The sequence below is a fragment of the Natator depressus genome, chromosome 1 (genome assembly GCF_965152275.1).
Source record: "Natator depressus isolate rNatDep1 chromosome 1, rNatDep2.hap1, whole genome shotgun sequence".
Lineage (NCBI taxonomy): Eukaryota > Metazoa > Chordata > Testudines > Cheloniidae > Natator > Natator depressus.
In genome coordinates, this window is record NC_134234.1 from 183657157 (window position 1) to 183680713 (window position 23557).

The window sequence follows — 23557 nt, forward strand, 5'->3', positions numbered from 1 at the left end:
CCACAGGGGTGGTTTTGCTTGCACACTTAGCATCATGCAACCCAGGGAGTGAGAGTCAGATTGGACTTGAAGCAGGCTCTTCCTCATGGTTGAGCACAGCACACACAGGGCACTTCTATGGCACTCCCAGGTCTCATCTTCCCAGGCAGTAAGTATGTTAGTGGGGTCTCCCCCCATGGCAGTGGACAGTCGTCACCAGCCACTGGAGCCATATCAAACCTCACCTTGCAATTATCTTTGTTTTCTGTCAATTGTCCTGAGAGAGAAGTGACAGGAGAGGGGATATTGAGGGATAACATGCTGTCATAAATATAAAGGGAAGGGTAACCACCTTTCTGTATACAGTGCTATAAAATCCCTCCTGGCCAGAGGCAAAACCCTTTCACCGGTAAAGGGTTAAGAAGCTAAGATAACCTCGCTGGCACCTGACCCAAAATGACCAATGAGGGGACAAGTTACTTTCAGATCTGGAGGGTGGGGAACAAAGGGTTGATCTGTCTGCATTAGATTTCCTTTTGTTTAATGGCTGGTAAAATAAGCTGTGCTGGATGGAATGTATATTCCTGTTTTTGTGTCTTTTTGTAACTTAAGGTTTTGCCTAGAGGGATTCTCTATGTTTTGAATCTGATTACCCTGTAAGGTATTTACCATCCTGATTTTACAGAGGTGATTCTTTTACCTTTTCTTTAATTAAAATTCTTCTTTTAAGAACCTGATTGATTTTTCATTGTTCTTAAGATCCAAGGGTTTGGGTCTGTGTTCACCTGTACAAATAGGTGAGGATCCTTATCAAGCCTTCCCCAGGAAAGGGGGTGTAGGGCTTGCGGGATATTTTGGGGGAAGACATCTCCAAGTGGTCTCTTTCCCTGTTCTTTGTTTAAAACGCTTGGTGGTGGCAGCATACGGTTCAAGGACAAGGCAAAGTTTGTACCTTGGGAAAGTTTTAAACATACACTGGTAAGAATAAGCTTAGGGGGTCTTTCATGCAGGTCCCAACATCTGTACCCTAGAGTTCAGAGTGGGGAAGGAACCTTGACACATGCTCATAAAGCAAATGCTACAGCTACTTGTCATTTTGACCCCAAAATTGCACTAGGCATCAGGGATGGGCACAGAGTCACTGATTCTGGAGATGTGGGATGGGCACAGAATGAACCCTTCACCCACCTTGTAGCCCAGTTCTCCCCATGCAAGAGCTCCCCACGCTGATGTCACAGGATAAATGGCGATCAAGAATGAACGCAACATGGACCTTTCACTTACACTGGTGAACAGGAATAGGTATAGCTAAACCTCTTGAGCCCCAGGACAGGAACAGCATGCCCCCTCAGGACACAGGCTGGGCCCACAATGGGGAGCTGGGTTGGGCACAAGAGTACCCCACGCTGTCCCTGCTCGCCGTGGATACTCAAGGGAGCATAGAGTTGAGCGTGACAGTGTCATTCTGTGCTGTGGCCACTGAGGATCACACATCTTCTTTTGTCACCTATTGACAAGTAAGTGAAATCCAGATAGCCAAACACCAGGAGCAGCACAAACTAAAGCCCCATCATCCACTCTCTAATCTTTATTTATGCTGCTATCTCATATACAAAATCGAGTACAAGCCATTTTAAAAAAACAAACATTAAAATAGTCAAACCATTAGCACACACTGCATAAAGCTGGGCCAGGTGTTCGAGCCATACAGGCCAGCTTCTGAGGAAAAAGCAAAGTACAACAACTGGCCCCTTGGTGGGACATGCAGGGGCCTCCTTCCCCACATGTCTCTTCCCTGCACCTGGCAGGCCATAAATGGGCAGAGAAATAAGGATACACCTTTTAACGCCACAGAAATACATTGGAGACGCAGAACCTGAAAGAACTACTCTACATTCATCTACCTTATGTAGCACAAGTGGCAGGCTCCAGCCAATGTGCTCTTGAGAATGGCTCTCACTTCTCCGTCCCTGCCCCATGCTCCGTGTGCTGTCACTAACACCAGAGGGGTGGCTTTAGCCAGCCAGACAATACAGTGAATAAAATAGAAACATGGGGCCTCTGCTGACCCAGCTGATCTACCTGTGAATCAGAGAAGTCATGAGACTCGCCAAAGGTTAGAGGCACAGACAACTCATGCCTCCTGACGCTGAGGGGCCACAATCTAAAGGGGAGGACACATGACAGCCCCACATGTCTCCTCTGCCCAGCGACCCCCCAGCCCCAGCCCTGTGCCCAGCCTGCAGCCGTCATGCTCTCCCTGCCCCACCAGAGTTAGCTGGGATGGGGTTCTGTCCTTCTCCTGCTGCACCTCCCCCCAGGCACATTTGGCCGCTCTCCCTGGGGAGCAGGATGGAGCCACTTTGCAGGTCACTGCTCTGTGTGGCAGCTGCCGGAGAGAGAGAGCCCAGCTGGAGAGGTAGTGTCGGTGGCGGCAGCTCGCTCCCCGGCTGCCAGGGACAGGGGCCGAGCATGCCGGGGGTCAGACACATCAGAAGGACAAAGCCCCTCTCCCTCCTCCCAGCAGTCCAAGCAGAAATCTGTGTGCCCCCCACATGCGTTACCTATGAATAAGCAAGAATGTCTTTCCCAGTACACCCTGTCTCCCAGAGACACGGGATGCTGACTGCAGTCCAGACGAGCATGTCCTCCTTTGTCAAAACAAGAGGTCTTCATGGTTATGTGTAAATACCCCGGTTATACACCTCGCAGTTCCTGGAACTGCTGGGTCCCCTGACCTGCGTCAATACAAGGCTATTTGCTTCCAGAATGCTGACGCAGATCATGTGACTGGGGCACTCCTGTGGGTCAGATGGATTACGTGGCATCAGACCTAAACTAACTCCTTCACAGAAATGGAGCAAATGAGGCCTCCTAAATCCCTCAGTGTGGACGGGCTGTGGGAGAGGAGCAGAAGACACCACTGCAGCGTTTCCAGATTTTCCTGAAAGCAAGTAATATCGTAGAAAAAAGAGAGAGGGTGAATTCTTCCTCTCAGGTACATGTGACTGGCTCCAGGTGACACACCAACCATAGTAGCTGAGCAGGCCTCTTCTGAGAGCACAAAGTGGCCATGGGATGAGAGAGCCAACAAGGTTCAGAGAAAGTAGTTATTAATTAGACTGCTTGGCTTTGGTTGGTAGTATGTATTACTGTGCTACAGGAACCTCACACACCAATGGATACTGGCTCCTGTCATGTGACAAGCATATCTGCCTTGGGAACCCTGAACCAGGTCGTGTCACGGCCAAGAAATAAAGTTGCAGTGTCTTGCGAGCACTCCAGTGTGTCAGACAATTAACACACCTGTTTTCCTCTCCATATGATCAAATGACTGGTTGTAGCAACTAGAGGGGTGTTTGGGTGGGAGTGCAGGTATAGGAAGAGAGACGTGATGAAAGTCATCTCAATAGAGTCTTAGGGACTTCCAAAAAAAAATAATAATAATAATTTGACCAGAAGATGGCAAGGAGAGGTACAACCAAATGAAGCAAAAAGGAAGCAAATTTCAGGACTAAATGTCCCACATTAGCATGGAGTTACTTGAAGAAAATGGCCAAGGTTAATGACCTGTGATCACCTCGCGTCTCCATCGTTGAGCCTTTTCATCAGCCATTAAGTATAGACAGTGATCTCTCACAACGAAAGTCTGGGGGATTGCTGGCTATTTGCAAGGTTATTTTTGCTCTGGTGGGACCCACCAGAGCAGGTAATGGGACAGGGTCTGTTCCTCCAGGACAAATGCTTATGGTCGCTCTTTCATGTGGCTTGGAGACTTCTGCTGAGTGCGTGGCCTGGGTCGGGGGGGCCCTGCCTGGTACTGAGTTTGAGACTGTGGAGGGAGTCTCTGCTGCTGGCGTGGCTGCTTCTGGGGAGCATGAACTGGAGGTAGAGGAAGCTCCCGATATTTCGATTCATCGCCCGCTTGTCGAATTTTCATCGGTGTCTCCTCATCTGCAATTAGAAAAACTTCAAGTAATTCGTTAATGCTTCAGCATGAGTCACGTCACCAATACAAACAAACAGAAGATAACCCATGCTGGTTACAGGAGGAGTCTGCAGGGTAGCCTGCGCCTGTCTCAGTTAAAGAAGCTGCTGAGATCTTCCCTGGGCCCTGTTCCTCTAAAGGGTCAGAGCTTTTCTCTGCGCTGCGGGTTAGTGTTAGCAGAGGTATCACGCAGAAGCTAGTGCCTTTTTATTTCCAAAATATCCAGATAACTAAAACAGAAGGGCAATAAGAAAAAAATTAGTCAAAAAGGAATGTGGCATTGTTATTTATGGTGAACAGCTACTACCAAGGGAAGGAGGCTTGGACGCTGGCAAGCAGTCAAATGCTTGCATAGTTTAAGTGGTCTGGTTTTGGGGACCCTGTTTATTTCAATGAAATAATAAAACCTGGATTTGCCATCTACTCCCAGACTACCTCTATGGCCTGTCTGTTGGCTTGTAGGGGTCATGGTTCTCAGAGGGTATTTCAGTCAGTTCCATCCCCTCCTATCTCAGTGAGCCTGCTCTGCTGGACAGCTACAACAGCTTACCAGCAAGCAGGAAATATACCAAGGAGACTGAACTCCTCTCTCTTCCTTGGAGGTGATCCCCTTGAAGACAGGGTTGAGACACATTAGTAGGGGGCAGCATAAAAAAAGTTTACCCTGCCGCTGTCTGTGCTGTAATTGTTCTGCAGGTAAATAGAGGACTCCACACACAACAGCAATCAATCTTGTACCTTTTACCCATACAAAATGTACTTCACATAGATGAAGTAGACTAATGGTCTTTGGCCATTTTATTACCATTTTTGAAAGGCCAGTGACCATGTATGGTTTGATTTAGGGACTGAGTGACCCACTGGCTCAGATACTGAACTGACCCTAAACTTCTGTTGAACCATTCCAAAGTACCTGGTTACTTTGATGGTAACTAACACAGAGTTAAATGCACCTTAACACTCAGTGAGGACAGGGACAAATCAGTTTGAACATTGTGTCAATGGACCATGGGTAAATCTTTGGTTCCAGTAAGGTTACCCATGACCAGCTGGCAAGATGTTAAACACAACAGTCCCTGTCTACACTAACTGCTAGGGTACAAAGTTAATGAAACATGGTAACTGAAACAAACTGTTTGCCAGAATCTGGAAGTGGGCGACAGGAGATGGATCACTTGACGACTGCCTATTCTGTTCATTCCCTCGCAAGCACCTGGCATTGGCCACTGTCGGAAGACAGGATACTGGGGTAGATACACCATTGGTCTGACCCAGTATGGCCGTTCTTATCTTCATGACTCCTCAAGGACATGTGCTAACATGTCTTAGTTTTCTAGTGAAGACAAGCAGGTCTGGAGTTTGGATTTGGTTCAGACAAGCAACTAAAAGTTCAGTTGCTGAACTGCCCAAACCTCTTGGGTCTGCAAAGTCGGACTGGATATATTCCAATTGGGAGATTTATGGTCCTCCCTGTTGCTGGTCAAGCCAATCACACCATGAAAACATCTCATGAGCATGTAGGACCTAGTTAAACCCTGTTCATCCTAATTACGTGATTTACCTGCAATTATGATTTCATTGTCAATTATTTATAGCCAGTACTTCTGTTGTATTCTTGAATTGGATTTCTCTCATTACATACCTTTTCTTCTTTTTCTGTGACCACCAAAACTAAAACTCAGTCTAAATTTTCAAAAATGATTAGTGATTTTTACATACTTCTATGTTTAGATGCCCAAGTTGAGACACTTTAACAGGGCCTGATTTTTAGAGGATGAATAAATAATAACAAAACCTCTCTCTTATGCGCTGTACTTTCTGAAAATCTGGTCTCTTTACAGTGTCTCAGGCTGTATAGCCAAAAAAAAAAAAAATGGAGGCACCCCAAATCACTCACTAGGCATGACTACATTTCAAATGCAATTAGTGATGTTGGTTGCCTTTACATATATATAAGTTAATGAGAAAGTGGGTTGGTGAGATTCTCAAGCTTATCCTAGATCAAGGATGTTCAAATAATCATGGATGCTTCTCTGAGACAAGCTTTTGGACGGTCTGTTCTCCCCTCACTGGTAAATAATAGTCCTTGAAAATAGCACTGTCTTGTTAAAAACAACCATCAGAAACCAAGATTAAAACTGGCAATTGAAGTGTAGAATTTCAGTGTGACAAAACTCAGTACTTTCTCTCTCACTATCTCTGAGCAGTTTGTGGAAAGAACTAGGTGATTTTAAGTGGTCATACAGCAACATGAAAATTTCAAGTGCTTACCCTGTTCTTCATATCTTTCTGCTCTCTTCTTCCTGATACAGTAAATCAGCAGAGCCAAAAAGATGACAAAGACAACTGCACCTCCTGCAATGCTCCCAATGAGAACAATGTCCAGCATCCCTAGCTCAGAGAGAAGAAGGAGATATCACAGGGAGAGAAGAAAATGCCAAGGCAAAGATTGGAATTTGGTCCCAGTGACCTAGAGGATGTACACATGTGAAGCTTATGACATGGATAACAATGATGATATGAAAACCTTGTAGTTTTATAGCGTCTTTCGTCCCAGCATCTCAAAGCATTTTCACAAACAATAAATTAAGACTCATAACACCCCTCTGAGATAATGTTAAGTATTATTATCCCCATTTTACAGAGGGGGAAATTGAGGCACAAACAAGGTTAAACCACTAGCTTATGGTCACAGAAAACTTGGCGAGAAACAGAATTCTTTCATGGAACATAGTTAAGAAATGTGTGTATGATGTGCTTTGTTTGATGAGAGTTCTAAGGAAAGTTTGAGGCAGAATTCACAGGAGTGCCAAGGACTTTTACCTAAGAAACAGTAGGTGTCATCTTGCTCCTAGTGATGGTCAAACCTCAAAAGTCTTGTTCTAGATTGACACACAAAGATCTGAATGCCCTTCTGGCCTTTTAAGGACTTTCAAAATGCTTTGGCTGGGCGAAAGTAGTGCTCAGAGTCTGACAAAAAACAGACTTTTTCAGGAGCTGGAAATACTGGGCTGGAAATACTGTGAGAAAAGCTTGTCTTGTGGTATTTCAGAGCTTGCTCTTCTTGCTCTTCCTTGGCTGGAACTCAAAACAAGTGCTACACAATAATTAACAATAGTGAAGAGGGGGCTGAAAGGGGCTAAATTTAACACAAGTGTAAAGTTGCTCGTTGGGGTAAGTTGGCCACAAATGAGTGTGAAGTACAGTAATATGCACCGATTTTTGTCCTCAGTGGGTGTGCAAATGAGTGCAATTTACATACTGAGCATCAAAACCTGACTCAGTCCTTCCTTGGGCAGAACTCCCATTGAAGTCGACTATGGTTGTATCTGCATAAGGACTTCAGAACTTGTGTCCAGTGGACAAAAGAAAAGTGGGTAGCAGGAAAGGCAACCAAGAGGAGGGTGTAAAACACACAGTCCTCTTCTACCCCTTCAGTGTGTCATTTAGATTTGCTTTGCACCCCCACTGAATACCAAACCAGTGCACATTACAAACCTTTACCACTTACAGCCTGTGTGCGTTGGAGATTTTCGCACCTATACTGATGCGCAAATCCCGAATGTAGAGTAGCTCCCACATAGAGCTGGTCTGAAATTTTTTTTTCTTCTCACTGAAAATTATGACTTTTCAAAAAAATCTATAAATGGAAATATTTTGGCTGACAAATGAACTAGTTGGGTTCAGAAATGGCACCTCGGAGCCCCATGGGAATAGTTCAGGTGTTTTATGCTTCAATGCTCCTCGGTAGGCTGGGCTCCCAGGTTAAACTACATCCCCAGAGATGCACCACAGTCGCTCCACCCCCAGGTTAGGGAAGGGGATCAGGCTGGAGAATCCCCCCTTGAGCAGCTGTACAGTTGGTCTATTGCCTGGGGAAGAGGATTCCTCCTTACTGGCCCCAGCCTCCTTGGCCATATAGTCAAGATAGATACTTGGCATAGAATTTGCAGAAAGGGAGGTTCAAGTCTGTAAACATACAAAAATGTGTGCACACGTTTATGTTTGCATACACCTCTCCCAAATGTGTGCGCATATGGGGCACTGGATCATATAACAAATAGATACCAGAAAGCCCCATTTAACCTTGCAAATCCAAAGTTTTGCTCACAAAATGGGGTGATTGGGTTATGCGAAAGTGTGCACATGTGTGTGAAAAAAGGTGTACATACTTTGAGTTTTATGTCATGAAATCTGTCTTTAATTATCCCAGGGTTTCCCCTTCTCCTCCTGTAAAATGGATGTAATAATACTTATTTACTTCAGGCTGGTGTGCTGCAAGGCTTAATTTCTTAATGTCTGTGAAGTGGTTTGTGATCTTCCAAAAAAATATACCCTATACAATTATCATCATCATTATCAATATTATTTGAGTTGCAAAGTGGCACCTGTAAGTAGCCCAATTAAAACAAGAGATTCAAGTAATAATAATACTGAACTCTTATACATTGCTTTTCATCCATAGATCTCAGTATCATTATCCCCATTTTACTGATGGGAAAACTGAGTCACAGGGAGGGGAAGTGACTTTCCCAGGGCCCCCTAGCAGGCCAGTGGCAGAGCTGGGAATAGATCACAAGTCTACAGAGTCCTAGTCCAGTGCACTGTCAACTAGGCCACACTGCCTCCCATGGCTGGGAAGAAGGATTAACTGAGACCTGAACTGAGGACAGCTGATCCTTCCCCACACCCACATCCCCTGTGTTTCTAACCTGCATAGGAAGAAACCGGTGGTGTGGGTTTTGGACTTTCTTGTGATATGATACCTGTGCTACATATTTCTTCAAGACCTGTGTGATAAATGCTTTTGTTAGCTGTTGATGCTACGGAAAAAAATAACACAGACTTAGTACCCCAAAATACCCAGCCCCTGATATCTGACAGATGGAGTTCAGCAGCCAAGTCACAATGAAGAACACCGAGGGCCAGATCCTCAGCTGATGTAAATCAACATTGCTCCACTGAAGTCAATGAAACTACATAACGACACTGACCTCCTTTGTAAAGTGCTGTGAGATCTATGGATGAAAAGCCCTATAAAAGTGCTAGGCATTAATTATTATGTCAATTTACACCCAGTGCGGACTGGCCCTGAGTGATGGGAGAATGAATTTCATGCAGTAAGCTCCAAGTATTTAATATATACAGATGAATGCGACAGTAAGAAACAGCAACTCTACACTGCCTTGTGGTGACTCCATCTTTGGGTCTCCCACCCCATGCCTGCGTGTCAATTTAACAGGGTTATCCCTGGCTACCTTGAGAACTGCTTCTTGAGTCTTATATCTGCACTCACACTCCTCTGGCTGTTTCAGGCTGCCATCACGCTGTCTGAGATGGTGGTACAGCTAGGAGTGGCTCCACCTCCAGATCACTGAGGAGGGGCAGGGGCTGGTCAGTGCAGTGCACATCTCCAGCCAATTGCCCCTGGCTCTGTGCCAGAGGGTGTGCCATCTCGGGCAGCTGGAAGTACTTGGCCTCCCACTGCAGGTGGCTGCACTCAGGAAAGTGCTGGGGCAGCAGCAGGTCCTGCATATAGTCCAGGATGTAGCAGGAGAGGAAACCATTGCAGTTGTGGAAGAAGTAGCCTTGGCTGTCCTCAGGCAGCTCGCCCAGCTGCTGCTGAGAGAACATGCGCCAGAGTAATGAGTCTTGTACCGACACCACAGTTCCGTGCCATGTCTCACATACGTCTCCCCGCCAACGTTCAGCTCCCACTCTCCAGGAAGGTGGATGAGCCTGGACCCGCTGTGGCAGTACCCCTGCCCCGGTTCCTGCTGACAGCAACACTCCCCCCCGGTTCAGTAACCTCCCAGCGCTGTTCGCCAGGGCCATCCCAGAGTGAGCCCACTGTGACTGGGGAGAAGCCACCTCCTGCCCTTTCTCCCACAAGTGCCTGGGAGCAGCCTCCTCTCACCGCTTCCGTCGCTCCAGGAGCTGGCAGAGGGGCCACCTCTCATGCTCAGATCGGGCTGGGCCTGGTGCTAAATGGGTGGGCCAACATGGCCCTGCCACTGGTCTGAAGGGGGCAGACAATCACCCTTTCACTGCAGTGAGCCCCACACTGTAGGATCCTTTCCTCACCCTCTTTGAAAGCTGACTGGTTTTATTTATTTGCAGGCTTTCAGTGGCACTTCTCACTGCAGCGTCCAGGGTAAAGGGGGGCGTGACCCTGAGAAGTCTGGGGACCACTGATCTAGATTATAAACTCACTGAGGTACAGTCAATGGGCCAAACTCTCTGCTTGGGTAACTTCGCTGAAGCCAAAGGAGTTAATTCTGTAGAGAATTTGACTCCGTATCTTCAACCGTATACCATACAGCATGTAGTGCAGAGTCACTGGTCAACAGATATTAAATAGTGATGATTTAACCTTTGGGATCTCTAATTTAGAATATGTGATTTTTTTGTACTAGCTGTAAATGCCCAGTTCTGTTGCTGTGATTCTGGCAAAACTACAGAGGTAAAGCCTGCAGCACTGTTCCCATTGTAAAAAGGATGTAGGTTTCTACCACCTGATTGTCAATTTTACTGATGTTACTGTTAAACTGCTTGGTGTCTGAAGGTGCCAGATGCCCAGATTAACAGGTCAAAGGGAACATGTGAGAGTTAATTGTATAAATGGAGATCCATAGACTATAAAGCCAGAAGGGACCATTGTGATCATCTAATCTGACTTCCTGAATAACACAGGCCACAGGACTTCACCGTAGGTGGGAAGCCATCAAAGCTGTTCAGATATTATTTTTAAAAGACTAAAAATAACATATAGGTAATGAAATTGAGTTTTTAACAATTTTTCTATTGACGCTTTAGATTATTAAAAGCGAAAGGGTTTTGGAGATCCGATTAATTTTTCATTTGTTGACTTCTTGCCTTTTGCCCAAGTTGGACAATTAAAGAAAATACTGGTCAGCTTCAGGGGTGTGTGCCCTGACTGCACACTAGCCGAATGCGGCTGGGCTTGGCCTCCCCAGCACTGCAAGGCACTGTCTCAGTTCAAACAAACCAACAAAATTTCCAGTTACTTTTTTTCCCCCTAAAGTTGTTGGATCATATTAAAGAAGTTCTGTATTAAAATCACAAATGAGTTTGATTCCCCATAGTTTAAATTCCAGGGTATTACTAATTAAGAGGTCTCTTGGTTTTGGGTACTGTTTCTCTCCCTCTACGTGTGAAACTTGCAAGCTGCTAATTGTGTTAGTACATTCTAAGACAGAGTCTGTTCTCAAAGCAATTCACAGAGAGAGAGACTCAAAGCAATACTCTGTAACAACAGAAACAGCACCCAGAGACTCCCCGCCCTTTTGTTGTATTAACAATTGTGATTAAAATAGAGATAGAGGATGTATGTGGATGGATGCTTGGTGTGGATAATAACTGAATGATCAGGGAGGTGCCAGCCTAAGAATCCAGTGTCCATCAGCTGAAGAAGGCATCAAGTGGAAATAACCAGAGGACCCCCGGAGGGCAGACTGGAATCCACCCAACAGCCTCAAGAATGGGAGAACCAAAGAGCAAGATAACATCTGACAGCACGGAGCTGTCAGGAATGTGCCATCTGCTGATTGATTCAGCAACAGCATGATGAAGCAATTCCCATAGACTGGCATAGGAAGAAACTCCTATAAAAATGGACTCTAGAAAGTGAGAACTTTGGGGTCTGATTCTGCAAACCAACTTCCAGGAGCATCAGACAAGGCCCTGCTCCCTCCTCATGTCCAGGCCACCTGGACAGTGGCTTGGCATGAGCAACTCTAAGGCTGGTAACTATGATAACAACCTTGCAGAACGTACGTGTGTGTGTGTGTGTGTGTGTGTGTGTGTGTGTGTGTGTGTGTGTGTGTGTGTGTGTGTGTGTGTGAATAAATATGAGATTGAATGGAATGTTATAGCTATAACTAACTGCTTACTATGATTCTTTCTGTATTCACAATAAATGTGGTATTTTGCCTTTTCCTCTTTAATAAGATCTTGCTGCTTTTTATTTTATTGGTATAACAAAGTTTCATGAAAATGTTTCTATGAAGAGCAAGTTTTGTAAACCCTTTTCCCTTTAGGAAAATCTACACCTGGGGCCTAACCTACTTGATTGCCCATTTAAGCCATCTAAAACATGGCTAATTTCCCAAAAGCTCACTGCAAAGGAAGCCCATGCTTTATATGCACATGTTAAATAGCACCATCAGGACATCCAGCTTTTCTATCAAAAGAATCCAGCCACCAGTGTGGCACCACTGACTTCGTAGATACAAGGGTGGAGAAGATCAAGACTTCCTTGCATCTAATTCTCCTGTCACTTGGGGCTCGTCTACAGCGGAAACACTACAGCGGCACAGCTGCAGCACTGCAGTAGCGTTTCAGCATGGACATTACCGATGCTGACAGGAAAAGTTCTCCATTGGCATGGGTAGCTAGGTTGATGGAAGAACTCTTCGGTCACCCTAGCACTGTCTAGAGTGGGGGTTAAATCCTCTGAGCGATGTTGCTGGGGCAGCCTAACTTTTAAAAAACGAGATTGACCTAAATATGTTGCTCGGGGTCAGGAAATATGTTGTGCCTTGAGCACCGTAGCGAAGTCGACCTAAGCCCCAGTGTAGACGCGTCTATGTCGACGGAAGAATTCTTTTGTCAACCTCACTGCTGCCTCTCAGAGAGGTGGATTAACGACAGTGATGGAAAAACTCTTCCGTCGCTGTAGGAAACATCTACACCATTGCCCTACAGAGGCACAGCCACAGCGCTACAGCTATGCCACTGTAGCACTGTAGTGTAGGCATAGCCTTCCACTGGTGTAAATCAAGAGCAATCCCATTGACGTCAAGGAAGCCACATAGGTGTACAGTGGAAATATGGATTAAGAGAGAGGAGACTCAGGCCCATTCTTGGGAAATGTAGGGTGTTAACGGATGTCCTGACCCATTTTCAACTCAGGTAATTTTCTTCTACCCAACTAAAATGACCCCTGACGTTGTAATGATCTGGGCAGTGCAATGGATACTGTTGGTGCTGTAGAAATAATAAAGAACAACAGCTGGGAGGGGGGGAGAAAGGGTTTTGTTTTTTGCTTCCTGCTGTGTAGCACTGCATAACACCTACTGCATGTCAATTCCCTCGGTTATTTTATTGGGCTGACCCTGGTTTTAGAATCAGCACCCTGGAGACAGCTGTACCTTTGTAACTGTTTGTGGGCTGTGATTAGGAGACCTGTTTGCAATATAGACTTTGTACCTGAACATTTGATTTCCTGATCAGCCGTTTTCTTGCTAACGTGATTTTTTACTTCACATTGGAACTTTGCAGTACTGCTTTTGGAGTTGTATTCAATCTTCCATATGCCATTTGCATCTATGTGCGGTTTTAAATTCAGTGTTTTGTTATTTCGAAACAAATGAAAAAGAGCTTCGTTTCTCTGATTCACCTCACATGTCACCTTCATGGAATTTTCTGAACATATCCATTTGATTTCTGGTTTAGAGACATTTTCTGAAAGAGAATAGAAGAGGCAATCAGACTGTGAAGATTTCTAATTTTAAAAAGTTCATTATTAGAACAGGCAAGATCCACAGAATGATACAAAGGAACTGGAGGGATTTTAGAGGCATGAGCAGAACATAACAAAAATGATTTTGTGAAAGGATGCAGGGCAAATTAATCTGAAACACAGATATTCAGTGAGAGAGAAAGTGGGAAAGTAGCAATGCCTGAAAAAATAAAGGGGAGAGCGAACAGCAAATTAGACCCGAGGGGGGATATGATGTGGCAACAACAAAGAAAAGGCCAGCACAACACTGGCCTGCATACTTGTTTTTTTATAAAAAAAGTTTAACACCTTTATGACTCATTGTCACTTTCCTCTCTGTTCCCTCCTTTTAGATCTATAGAGTGTTTCTTCTTGAGATAACATTTTATTGTTTATTTACAGAGAGAGAATCCCAGTCCATTTGCCCTATTCAGTTTGGAAACACAATGGGCCAGATCACTCTAGCTCAGACTATGTTTACACTGCACACCTTACAAGGGCTGCCGCTGCAGTCACGCTGTTGTAAGGTGCGTTGTGTAGCCGCTCTTTATGGCCAGGAGAGAGTTCTCCTGGCGACAAAATAAAACCACTCCCAATGAGAGGTGGTAGCTTCCGAGCAGCTCCAGCTGATGCAGCACTGTCCACACCAGGGCTTTTTGTTGTTAAAACGTTTGCCATTCATGGGGGGGAGGGGGGAGGGATTTCACACCCTTGAGCCACAAAAGTTTTAGCGTAAGTGCCAGTATCGACAGAGCCGCATTAGACTGAGGCTCAGGAGCCACAGCTGGCTCTTTAATGTGTCTCCTGCGGCTCTTTGCGGCGCGTGATATTAAAACACTGTGTGGTTTAACTATTAACCAATCAAGATGCTTTTACTGTGTTATTAACCAGTTAAGTTATCAACTTGCACTACCGTATTTGCTGTGAGAATAAAACATACTATATTATATATATATATATATATATATATATATATATACACACACACACACACTCTCAATATTTCCCATCATACTGTTTGAATATGAATAGTACTACAGTAAATGAAACAATAAATTTACACTACTGTGGCTCTTTTGGGTAATGTTGATGACTAATTTGGCTCCTGAACCACTGAGGTCTGAATATCACTGCTCTAGTTCATGGAAAACCCCCTCAGGCATGGCCGAAGGGAGGAGCCAACTACCAGTTTCCCCCTGCAAAATTTTTGCTTCATCATCCCATCTGGTAGGAGGAGTTAGGGGATCCTGCAGACTTGGGAGACTGCAAACTCTCCCAACGACTCTGCTCTCAGGGGTCCATGGATACTGGAACTCTATTCCATCCATCCAGAGCCTGGAGTCAACTTGCAGGCTCCACTGACCACCCCCCTCTCTGTTTCCAGCCACCCCAGCTAGTGCCCAGAGTTGGCATTAGCTGAGGTGGCTGCTCATTAGCAACCAGGGAGAGGACCCAGAGCTGTAGCTATAGTACCTTGCTCAAAGATGTAACACCTCCCACCTAGATCTGTGTACGGAAAACTGAGCTCAGAGCAGGGGGAAGAGCCAAGGAGAGCAAACCATCAACTGCTGCTCTATCTCCACCCACAAATACCTCAGATGCTATACAGGCTCTCAGACACCAAGGTGGCTGGTTGGCACATAGGGAGACCACAGTACTTCCTCTCTTCCATACAGGAGGCCATCAGTCCAATATAAGCAAACACACATTGCAGTTAATATGGGAGAGAAGCTATGCTATGCAGGGAGGAGTTGGCACACGAGGTATGGGGCAAGGGGGGGAAGATTAAAAAGATGAAGGCTTTACATCATAGAGCAAAGAGACAATAGTCTCCTTCTATGCAGCTCCGGCATGACTGCATCTGCAACTTTGCATTCAGCATTGGGCACCAGAAAGACTGGAAAAGCTAGGTCAGTAAAAAAATAAATTAATAAAATACATCCCTTTCTGCCATAGCTATGATGGTATAAGTGGATAGCCCAGGTCTTCATCACGTTGCTTAACGCACTGCTGGAACGTGTTCAGATACGACAGTGATGAGCGCCGTATAAGAACCTAGACTGGACTAGAAAGCATCTTAGCACTACAGAGGCACCGGAACTATGAATAAGCTGGTTTCTGTTTCCTATTATGCACAGTGAATTGGTTCTGGAGCTCCCCTTGCGGAATCTCTAGTACGGGCAATGGTACACGAGCCAGAAAGAGCCCACCCTGACTCCGAGTTCAGGTTGAAGTTGCAGGCACATCAGTTGCAAGAGGGGTGGGGGATGGAGGAGAAGCCACTTTTTACTTTTCCACTGAGCAAATGCAATCAGTCATTGCAAAAAGCCTGGAAACCCTCAATGCTAGTTTACAGTCAGTCAGTCATTTTTCAGAGTACTGCACTTCAACTATAACACTAACTACTGAGCAAACACTGTAATCCATCTATTGAATACAGTGTATGGCCCTTGTCTTGCTAACACTTAAGCAATTGCTCAGCGCTGGATAAACAGTATTCATAGATTTTAGGACCAGAAGGGACCATAGTGATCATCTAATCTGACCTGTATAACACAGGCCATAGAATTTCACCCAGTAATTTCCGCATCAAGCCAATAAGTTCTGTTTGAGCGAGCATGAGCATATATTTCAGAAAGACATCCAGTCTTGAAACATTCTAGACACTATGGACAGATTCCTAGGCTCCTGATTCCTAGATTCACAGGATGATGCCAGAAGCTAAGCTTTTACTTTTAAAAATAATTATGCTAGCTATCTGACTCTAATGGCCATCGTATCACTGCACCTCACATCGCTAATGGATTTTATCCTCCCAACACTCCTAAAAGCTACATCCCCATTTCACAGTTGGGAAACTGAGGCACAGGGTAGATTAAGTCACTTGACCAAGGTTACAAAGGAAGCCAGTGGCTGAGCTAGAAATTCTACCCCAATCCAATGCCTTAACCAGTAAACCTTGAAAAACTTGACCCAAGTATAACGGATATACTGATGCCTCCCTGAGTCAACAGGCAGCCTGTAATAATATCTCAGCAAGTGTTGATTTGAGAGTGGTCACCCCTTCGGGGCTTTGCTAGGGCAGTGGCAGCAGGTGTCCACGCACAATTTGAGAGGGTGGACCTCCCCACCAGCCCAGCAGATGGCTCTTGCGTAGCCAGTTGTCTCTGTGTGGCAAGGCCACAAGTCGGGAAAGTGGCCACAGGGGGCCACGCTTGTGGGAGGGCCGAGGGTGCCAGACTTCCTTAATTAGCTTTTGACTTTAGCCACAGAACACTTTGGGGCTACTCCCAAGAGCAAAGTGATGCATGTGCTTAAGTACTTGCAGGATCATGGCCTCTTTTTGCAATTATAATATCCTAACACGTATTCATACACAAGAACGTCTAGCAGGAGAGTTTGTCATTCATGATGTCAAAGACGTCTGAGTTGTCACGGGTCACCTCCATCTAAATAGCAATTATCAGATAAAGGAAAACTTTTAACACATTAAAGGTATCTGCATTTTTTCCCTTCAGCTTATAAGTCAAGTTAGTAGAAAATCAGGAGTGAACGTCATAGTAATTTTTTTAAATTCTGCTCACGCTTCTTTTCTTTAAAATTTTTTAAATGTCATCAAAATCTTGACATCCAGAAGATTCCAATCAGCTGTAATAATTGGTCAATACACAAGAAAAAAAATTCAAACATTTCCCTTTTTTTTTTAAATTCAAAATGTTGTCAGAATTTCTAAATACAAAAAAATTCAAACCCACCCTGCTTATAAGGGATGGAACAGGTGAATAGTAAACAGGAGACCCAGTTAATTACAAATAAATAGGGGGCCAGTTACTGAATCGTTTACTAATGGTCAGGCTTCCGATGCAGCAGTTCAACATTAAGGCAGGATGTAAACATGCAAGCAAGCTGATTGTTCTCACGCCTTGCTTTTGAGCCTAAGTACTGTAGAAGGAAAATCTTCATGTTACAGAAATTTGTGAAAGATCTCAGGCATTTTTCAGCAGCCTCCTGTTTTAGGAGACTGCCTAAGTCTTCCAAATGTACAGAGCACAGTTCTGCTCCACATCCCACTGGTCAAACAACCTAGAGGTATCAGTCCCTTGAATGGCTGCTTAAGAAAGGTTTCACTGTCTGTTGTGAAATCAGGGCTTGAACTGGGCAGCAGCACGCGTACCAGCACTCTCCTGAGCGGTCTTTTTGGGCTCCAGAATGTGTGTCTTATGGAGGAGAACACAAGCTTAAGGAGCCTAGCGGAGTCCATGGGTATATTTGAATCCCAATTAGGGGAGCCGAGCCCAGCAGAGCATGCAAACAGTTCAAACATCTCCACAATCCATCATGAGTGGCATCTCAATTTGATGTCTCAAGTGGATTATTAATTTGTGGGAGGAGCTTGGAAGGGTCCTACCACCATTCCCTCCCCCCGCCCCAAGTTAGACCCCAGCCTTCCATCCCTCCAAATGTATATATAAACACCTGGATTCCTGGATATTTTGAGTAGCAAAACAAAGGCTCAGTGTGATCTGAGCTAACTTCTTCCGTTGTTCATAGATACCGGTGCAGGTCTGTTTGCCTGGCAGAGTTCGTGGCTGATGTGAGAGAGAAGAAATCAGACAGCAGAGGGACTGAATAGAGGGAAAGAAGGGAACAGGGAGACTCACCTGGCAAGAGAGGAAAAGGAGGAACCCACCCAGGAACAGAGAAAGGGAATAGATGCAGAAGAGCTAGCCCTTCAGTGAAAAGGAGCCCACGCAGCAAAATTAGAGACTACAAGGAAACAGGATGAAGACCCATTCAGCAGAAGGAGAGACTGGGACTCATCCAGCTATGGTGGGAAGGATGTGGAAGGTGACTCACCCTGAAAGCTCAGATTTAAGTTCTTCTCCACTTGCAGCTGTCCCTTGTCATTGTACACTGTCACTGTGTAACTTCCCCTGTCCTCTTCCACCAGGTGGTCTATTCGCAGGGTTCCATTAAGGGACATCTTATACTTTTCCTTGTTCCCGTAATATTTCACTGTAGAATTTTTGATCTTCATGAGGACTGATGCATTTTTGAGCCATGTTATTTCATGTTGCTTTTCCACTTTGAAGTCAGGAACGTTCAAGAAAACAGAACCACCCAGAACACCGTACGCTTCGTTTGCAGAACCTTCAAACAGGGGAAGAACAATACAGCCCAATTAGTGTCTGTCCAAAGCGTCTATGGATGAGAGTTAACAGTAGACACTGCAGCATTAAATAACTTGGTCACAAAGTTAAACGCCCCACTTTTCCCTTATTTCCCAAACCACTCCTCATTGATAAGGGTGGGCATTTATATAGCTGCTTTCATCTCAGGCCCTCAAAGCAGCTCCCAAACATTATTTAGTTAAGCCTCCCAACACCCCATTTTAATTCTGAACACAGTGAAGTTAAGGGCCAAATTTTCAGAAGTGCCCTTAGGGGTGCCTTGGTTTTGGAGGTGGTCATTTTAAGACCCCTTGGGCCTGGTTTTCAAAGGCACTGAGCACTTGCCGCGCCAAGTCAATAAGGCTTGTGAGCATGCATTTCCTCTGCAAATCAGACTGTATTGTATGCGCCTCAAGATGGCACCCACAACTGAGGCAGCCAGAATTACTAAAAACACTTCTGACGACTCAAACCCGTGGCCAAAATTTTCAAGTGACCAGTGATTTTGAGTGCCTCAATTTAAACTTGGGACAGATTAAAGACCAGCTGCTCAGCGATTTCTGAAAAATCAGCCTCCTTTAATGTGTCTTAAGTTGAACGCTGAAAATCCTTAGTCACTGTTCAAAATCTTGGCCTAAGCAACTTGCCTGAGGTCACACAGTGAGTGACAGAGGTGGGAGTAAGACCCAGAGGTCCTGCCTCCCGCACGGCTGTGACTACAGGATACACTCCCTCCCTCCCAAAGCTCTATTTCATGGGTACGATCACCTGATAAACATGGACCCAAAGGCAGGTTTTTCCCTCTTTTCAGGTCACCTTTGTGCAAAACGGATAACACCCAGTTCACAAGGGTGCTACTGCAAGTGGTTGTTCAGCACTTGAAGATGTGAGGTGTCACATAAGGGCTAAATATTGGTATTACTAAGAAAGGTAAAGGCTGTTTAGCCTTATTCATATTGTTACGTATAAAGAAGCATTCATCTTCCCATGGTATGTTCTGTCACAAGAACTCATGCCCATTTATCTCAAACTGAATCTAAATCTAAAAATCACAGCCTCGGCATACTGAATAGTGCAGTAATAGCCGACTGGGTTTTTAGAGCACAGATTTTGCCTGAAGGTGACTTCAGATGAGAAGCTGACGCCACACAAACATTTGTGTAGATTCTTAGTCCGTACTGCAGAAGCAAGTTGATAAATAATATTGAAACTATCAGACAGGTTAAATACATGCTTGTAAGTTTCAAATAAAATAAAATTCATTAACAGCAAAACTTTCATTCATAACCAGGGATTATTCAATCTTCCATTTGCTAAATTAATTCCCCTCTAATCTACAGGATAAAGCTATAGTGGTGGGCAGGGTGAGCTACGCTGAATTATTTTTGCACAGTGTGAGTTCTTTTCCCCATAGAGAGAAACTACCAGTAGGTTTATAAATCTTTTATTATAATATATAATCCTTTATTATAAAGTTTTCATTAGATCTAGGATATGATAAAAATACATCACAGCGAGGAAAACGGAAAACTAATTGCTGCTTTGCATAATAGTAATGTTGGAGTCAAATAAAAAAAATTAGACTATCATGCTTGTGCAACAAAATAATTATTCGAGAAATCTGAGAGGGACGGCCCATTAGAGCCTGTGAGAGGATGAAGAGTTTCATGCAATGCATCCGCCAGCCCAAAGGGAAGCTATTATTGAGCTATCAAGTTTCTTAAAAAGCATTCAGCATTTCTAATGGAACATTCTGAAATCACTCACTCTTGGAAGTGTCACTATTTTAATAATATTTGTTCTCCCAATAAGTGTTAACAGGAGCACCAAAGCCCTTTGTAAAACCTGCAGAATTTTTGACAAAGAAAAAAAAATGTAATACAAATACTTGCTACTCCTCAGAATTACTCCAAGATATTTAGAGTTATTACTACTCATTATTATTTGTATTGTATGTTCTATCATTTATATTTTGCAGGTGTAGATGGCAGAAAAGTTGATCAAAATCCTGAGGAAGGAAAGCTCAGTAGTATTCCAGTTGACAGACAATCCTGTTAGGTCTTTAAAAGTTTGCTTGGCCTCCCGAATCATTGGAACAGAAGTCTGAGCACTCCAAACAAACAACACTAAGTCCTCTGTATAGACAATGGAACGTTATTTGTCGATAGTGCCGAGTGAAATACTCTGCAAAGGCCAGAGCGATCAGAATCTAGCAACAAACTGCTCCGTTGCCATCACAAAGAGGATGGGATGATTCATGTGCAGTGAACTAAAAGGAGCTGCACTGATAGTACTGTACCTATCTGAGAAAAGAAGTATTCACTTGTAAAGTTCCAAACGTTTTGAACAAATAGAGTCATTCAAGGAAATCGAGAGTCTGTTTTAAGCCCATAGCAAGAATGTATTCTTTATTTATCTAGTCCTTGTACCTAGAAAACATTAAACCACCATCATAAATGATCTACTGTTGGATTTATTCCTGTCATTCATGAAGGCTGCTTGTGTACAGAGTCCACTACTACTTGTTCTAATCTATAAGCCAAAATGGCAACTACATTTTGAGATCAACGTTTTTAAAAATAATTGCTAATAACTATAATAATACCAATATGTATGTACCTACTGTAATTTACAACCTAGACCAACCCCGCCCTACCATATGATAGGGTGATAAATACAAACATTCTGTTAATATTCCTGTGCAAAAAATTCTTGCACTGTCAACAGTTCTGTTTCCCTTTGATACTAGAAAAGAGCAATGGGTCTACATGATGCACAGTGAAGTCTCTCTTGAATAGAGTTACGAAAAAAATGCAGCAGCTTCTCTGAGGGCAGTAGGAAAAACTCCATGCTGACCCTTACCTATATTAATACGTGTCAGATAAAGGATTGTTAATTTGAAGCTAAAACCGTTTACAAAGTAATAGTATAAATATTATGATAGCAAGCTCTGGTCATGGGATCCCCCGGGCTGAAAGCTAGATAAAATAACAATAGCCAAGAGATCTTGCAGCACTTTGCAAAGGAAGGTAGATATCATTGTCTCCATTTTACCAATGGGAAAAGTGAGGCCATGTGCTTAACAGTGAGGGCTTGTGCCTACAAGGAGCTGAGCATTCTGCCCCCAACAGCAAAGCATTTGAGTACATGCTTCAATCTAAACACGTGAATAATTCTTTTGAAGTCAGTGGGGCTAATTGCATGCTTAAAGTGAAGCACGTATTTAAGCGCTTTGCCTGGACTGGGGACAGAGTGCTGACAACTTTTCAGGATCAAGCCCTGAGAGTTTTAGGGTGAAATCCTGGCTCTATTAAAGTCAATGGCCAAGGATCGGGGCCAGGATTTTACCCTAAAGGTCCCATTGCCAGTTCCCCAAATATCTGATCTTCCCAGCTTCATACGAGCTAGCTACAGTTCAGAGGGTTGTGTAACACTTTAAATGATTTATTTGCACTGCACTTGCTGTGGCAATAGCGATAATTCTCGTAGAGACGAGGAGCCAAATTCATCTGTGATTTTAGTAGAGTTAAACCAGGGAAGAATGTGGCCCATGATATTTAAGTAAGATCCAAGCATTTTTATCAGATCGTCCATCTTGCCCCAAGCTTCACTATTTAGCTTTAAGCAGAAGATGTGTGGCAGAGATGGGATCAGTCACGTTTAATTGTGCTTACACATTTCTATATTAAAAGCACTATCAAAGGAATAATCTAAAACATACTGGTAATAACTTGCTCCTCAACTATAACTGAGTCGGGGAGAGGCTTAAAATGTGCCGTGTGGACAAGACCACCCCAAATTCTCCTAACTGGGTGAAACCCTGGGACAGTGCAGTTATAGGTCCCATCCACCCTGAAAATTATAGCCGTATTGGAACTGGATCCCTGAGTCAATTTAATTGTGGCATAGATGGGCCTAATTCAGCACCCTGTTAACATATCCATCACCCTTGTCTGGGTACAAGGAATGGGTGTTAAAACTGAGGTAGATTGTTAAATACTTTAAGTGCAATTTTAAGCAAAGTCAGCCTGAAAGAGCAAAAAGCCGGTGCAAACTCACCTTTTACACAGGAGAATAAAACCACCAGGCACTTGGCTAGAAAAATCCCCCTAAAGTCCATTTTCCAAATCGTATCTCCAAACTGTCCCTGCGTGAAGAAAGCTCCTGGCCAGTGAGATGAAGTTCTACTTATAATCAGCAGCCTTTTGGTGTGTCAGCACAGCCCTGGCACCTCTTGTCCCCTCCTCCTCCTCTTGCTCATCGAAACTTTTCCATTTCTGTCACACACACGAGCAGAGTGGAACTGGTTCTCAGTCCATTATTTCAACCAGGGTTGAGGAACAACTTGCAGGGATTAGGAAAGTGCAAGCCTCAAATACCAGAATTTCCCCCCAATTTTGTCCCAACTTGAGAACAGAACCTGAGCCACATGTTTCTTTGATGTTCAGCTAAGGACCTTGACCTCTACATTCATGTCCCAGAAGAAGGGATGTGGGGAAGTCTTACTATTCTCCTGCTGCCACATTTAACCTGCCTTCGGAGGTCTTGTTGGGTGAGAAAGAAAGAAGACCCAGCAACCAGCTATCACCCTCCAGGGTCTTCAGGGACTAGTGAGTAGGTTTAAAAAGTAGCTGAGGTCTGCTGAGAGGAGGTGTGTTATGTAGATAGCATAAACACCTCCTTTGAAAAGCTTTAGACTAGCTTCACAGAAACATTTGAACTTTGAACATTTGAACTGAAACTGAACTCCAGGCTTAGTGAGGTTCACCCATAATTAGCAGTACTGTGCAAACACACAGGTGTTTCAAAACCCTCTTGAGCATTTAGGAAGGAGTCTGCTGTGAAAGACACAAGGAGCCCTGTGGAGCATGAGTAGAGTGCAGTGCCTCATTCTCC

General features: G+C 44.2%; 1 protein-coding gene and 1 long non-coding RNA gene across 2 annotated transcripts in view; one reads left to right on the forward strand and one right to left on the reverse strand.

Annotated features, from left to right (window-relative positions):
• The window catches only part of LOC141998997 (uncharacterized), an 87069-nt gene extending 80209 nt beyond the window's left edge, over positions 1-6860 (forward strand). Inside the window, exon 3 of the long non-coding RNA XR_012641934.1 lies at positions 6280-6860. This is a non-coding gene — a long non-coding RNA (uncharacterized LOC141998997). The remainder of the gene's footprint in view (positions 1-6279) is intronic.
• Positions 1551-23212, reverse strand: CD2 (CD2 molecule). The gene is made up of 5 exons (XM_074972046.1): positions 22721-23212; positions 18348-18641; positions 13199-13453; positions 6239-6358; positions 1551-3933 (listed from the first exon to the last, which is right to left on the reverse strand). The coding sequence occupies exons 1-5, from the start codon at positions 22779-22781 to the stop codon at positions 3725-3727; spliced, it is 939 nt and encodes a 312-aa protein (XP_074828147.1). The 5' UTR covers positions 22782-23212; the 3' UTR covers positions 1551-3724.
• Positions 23213-23557: the final 345 nt, after the last annotated feature.

Bases quoted from the DNA above. Each gene is read 5' to 3' on its own strand.
- CD2 (XM_074972046.1), bottom strand. From the start codon at position 22,781: ATGGACTTTAGGGGGATTTTTCTAGCCAAGTGCCTGGTGGTTTTATTC. The intron at 18,642-22,720 runs GTGAGTTTGCAC...CCCTGTTTGAAG, and splicing joins TTTATTCTCCTGTGTAAAAG to GTTCTGCAAACGAAGCGTAC. The intron at 13,454-18,347 runs GTGAGTCACCTT...ATTCTCTTTCAG, and splicing joins CTTAAATCTGAGCTTTCAGG to AAAATGTCTCTAAACCAGAA.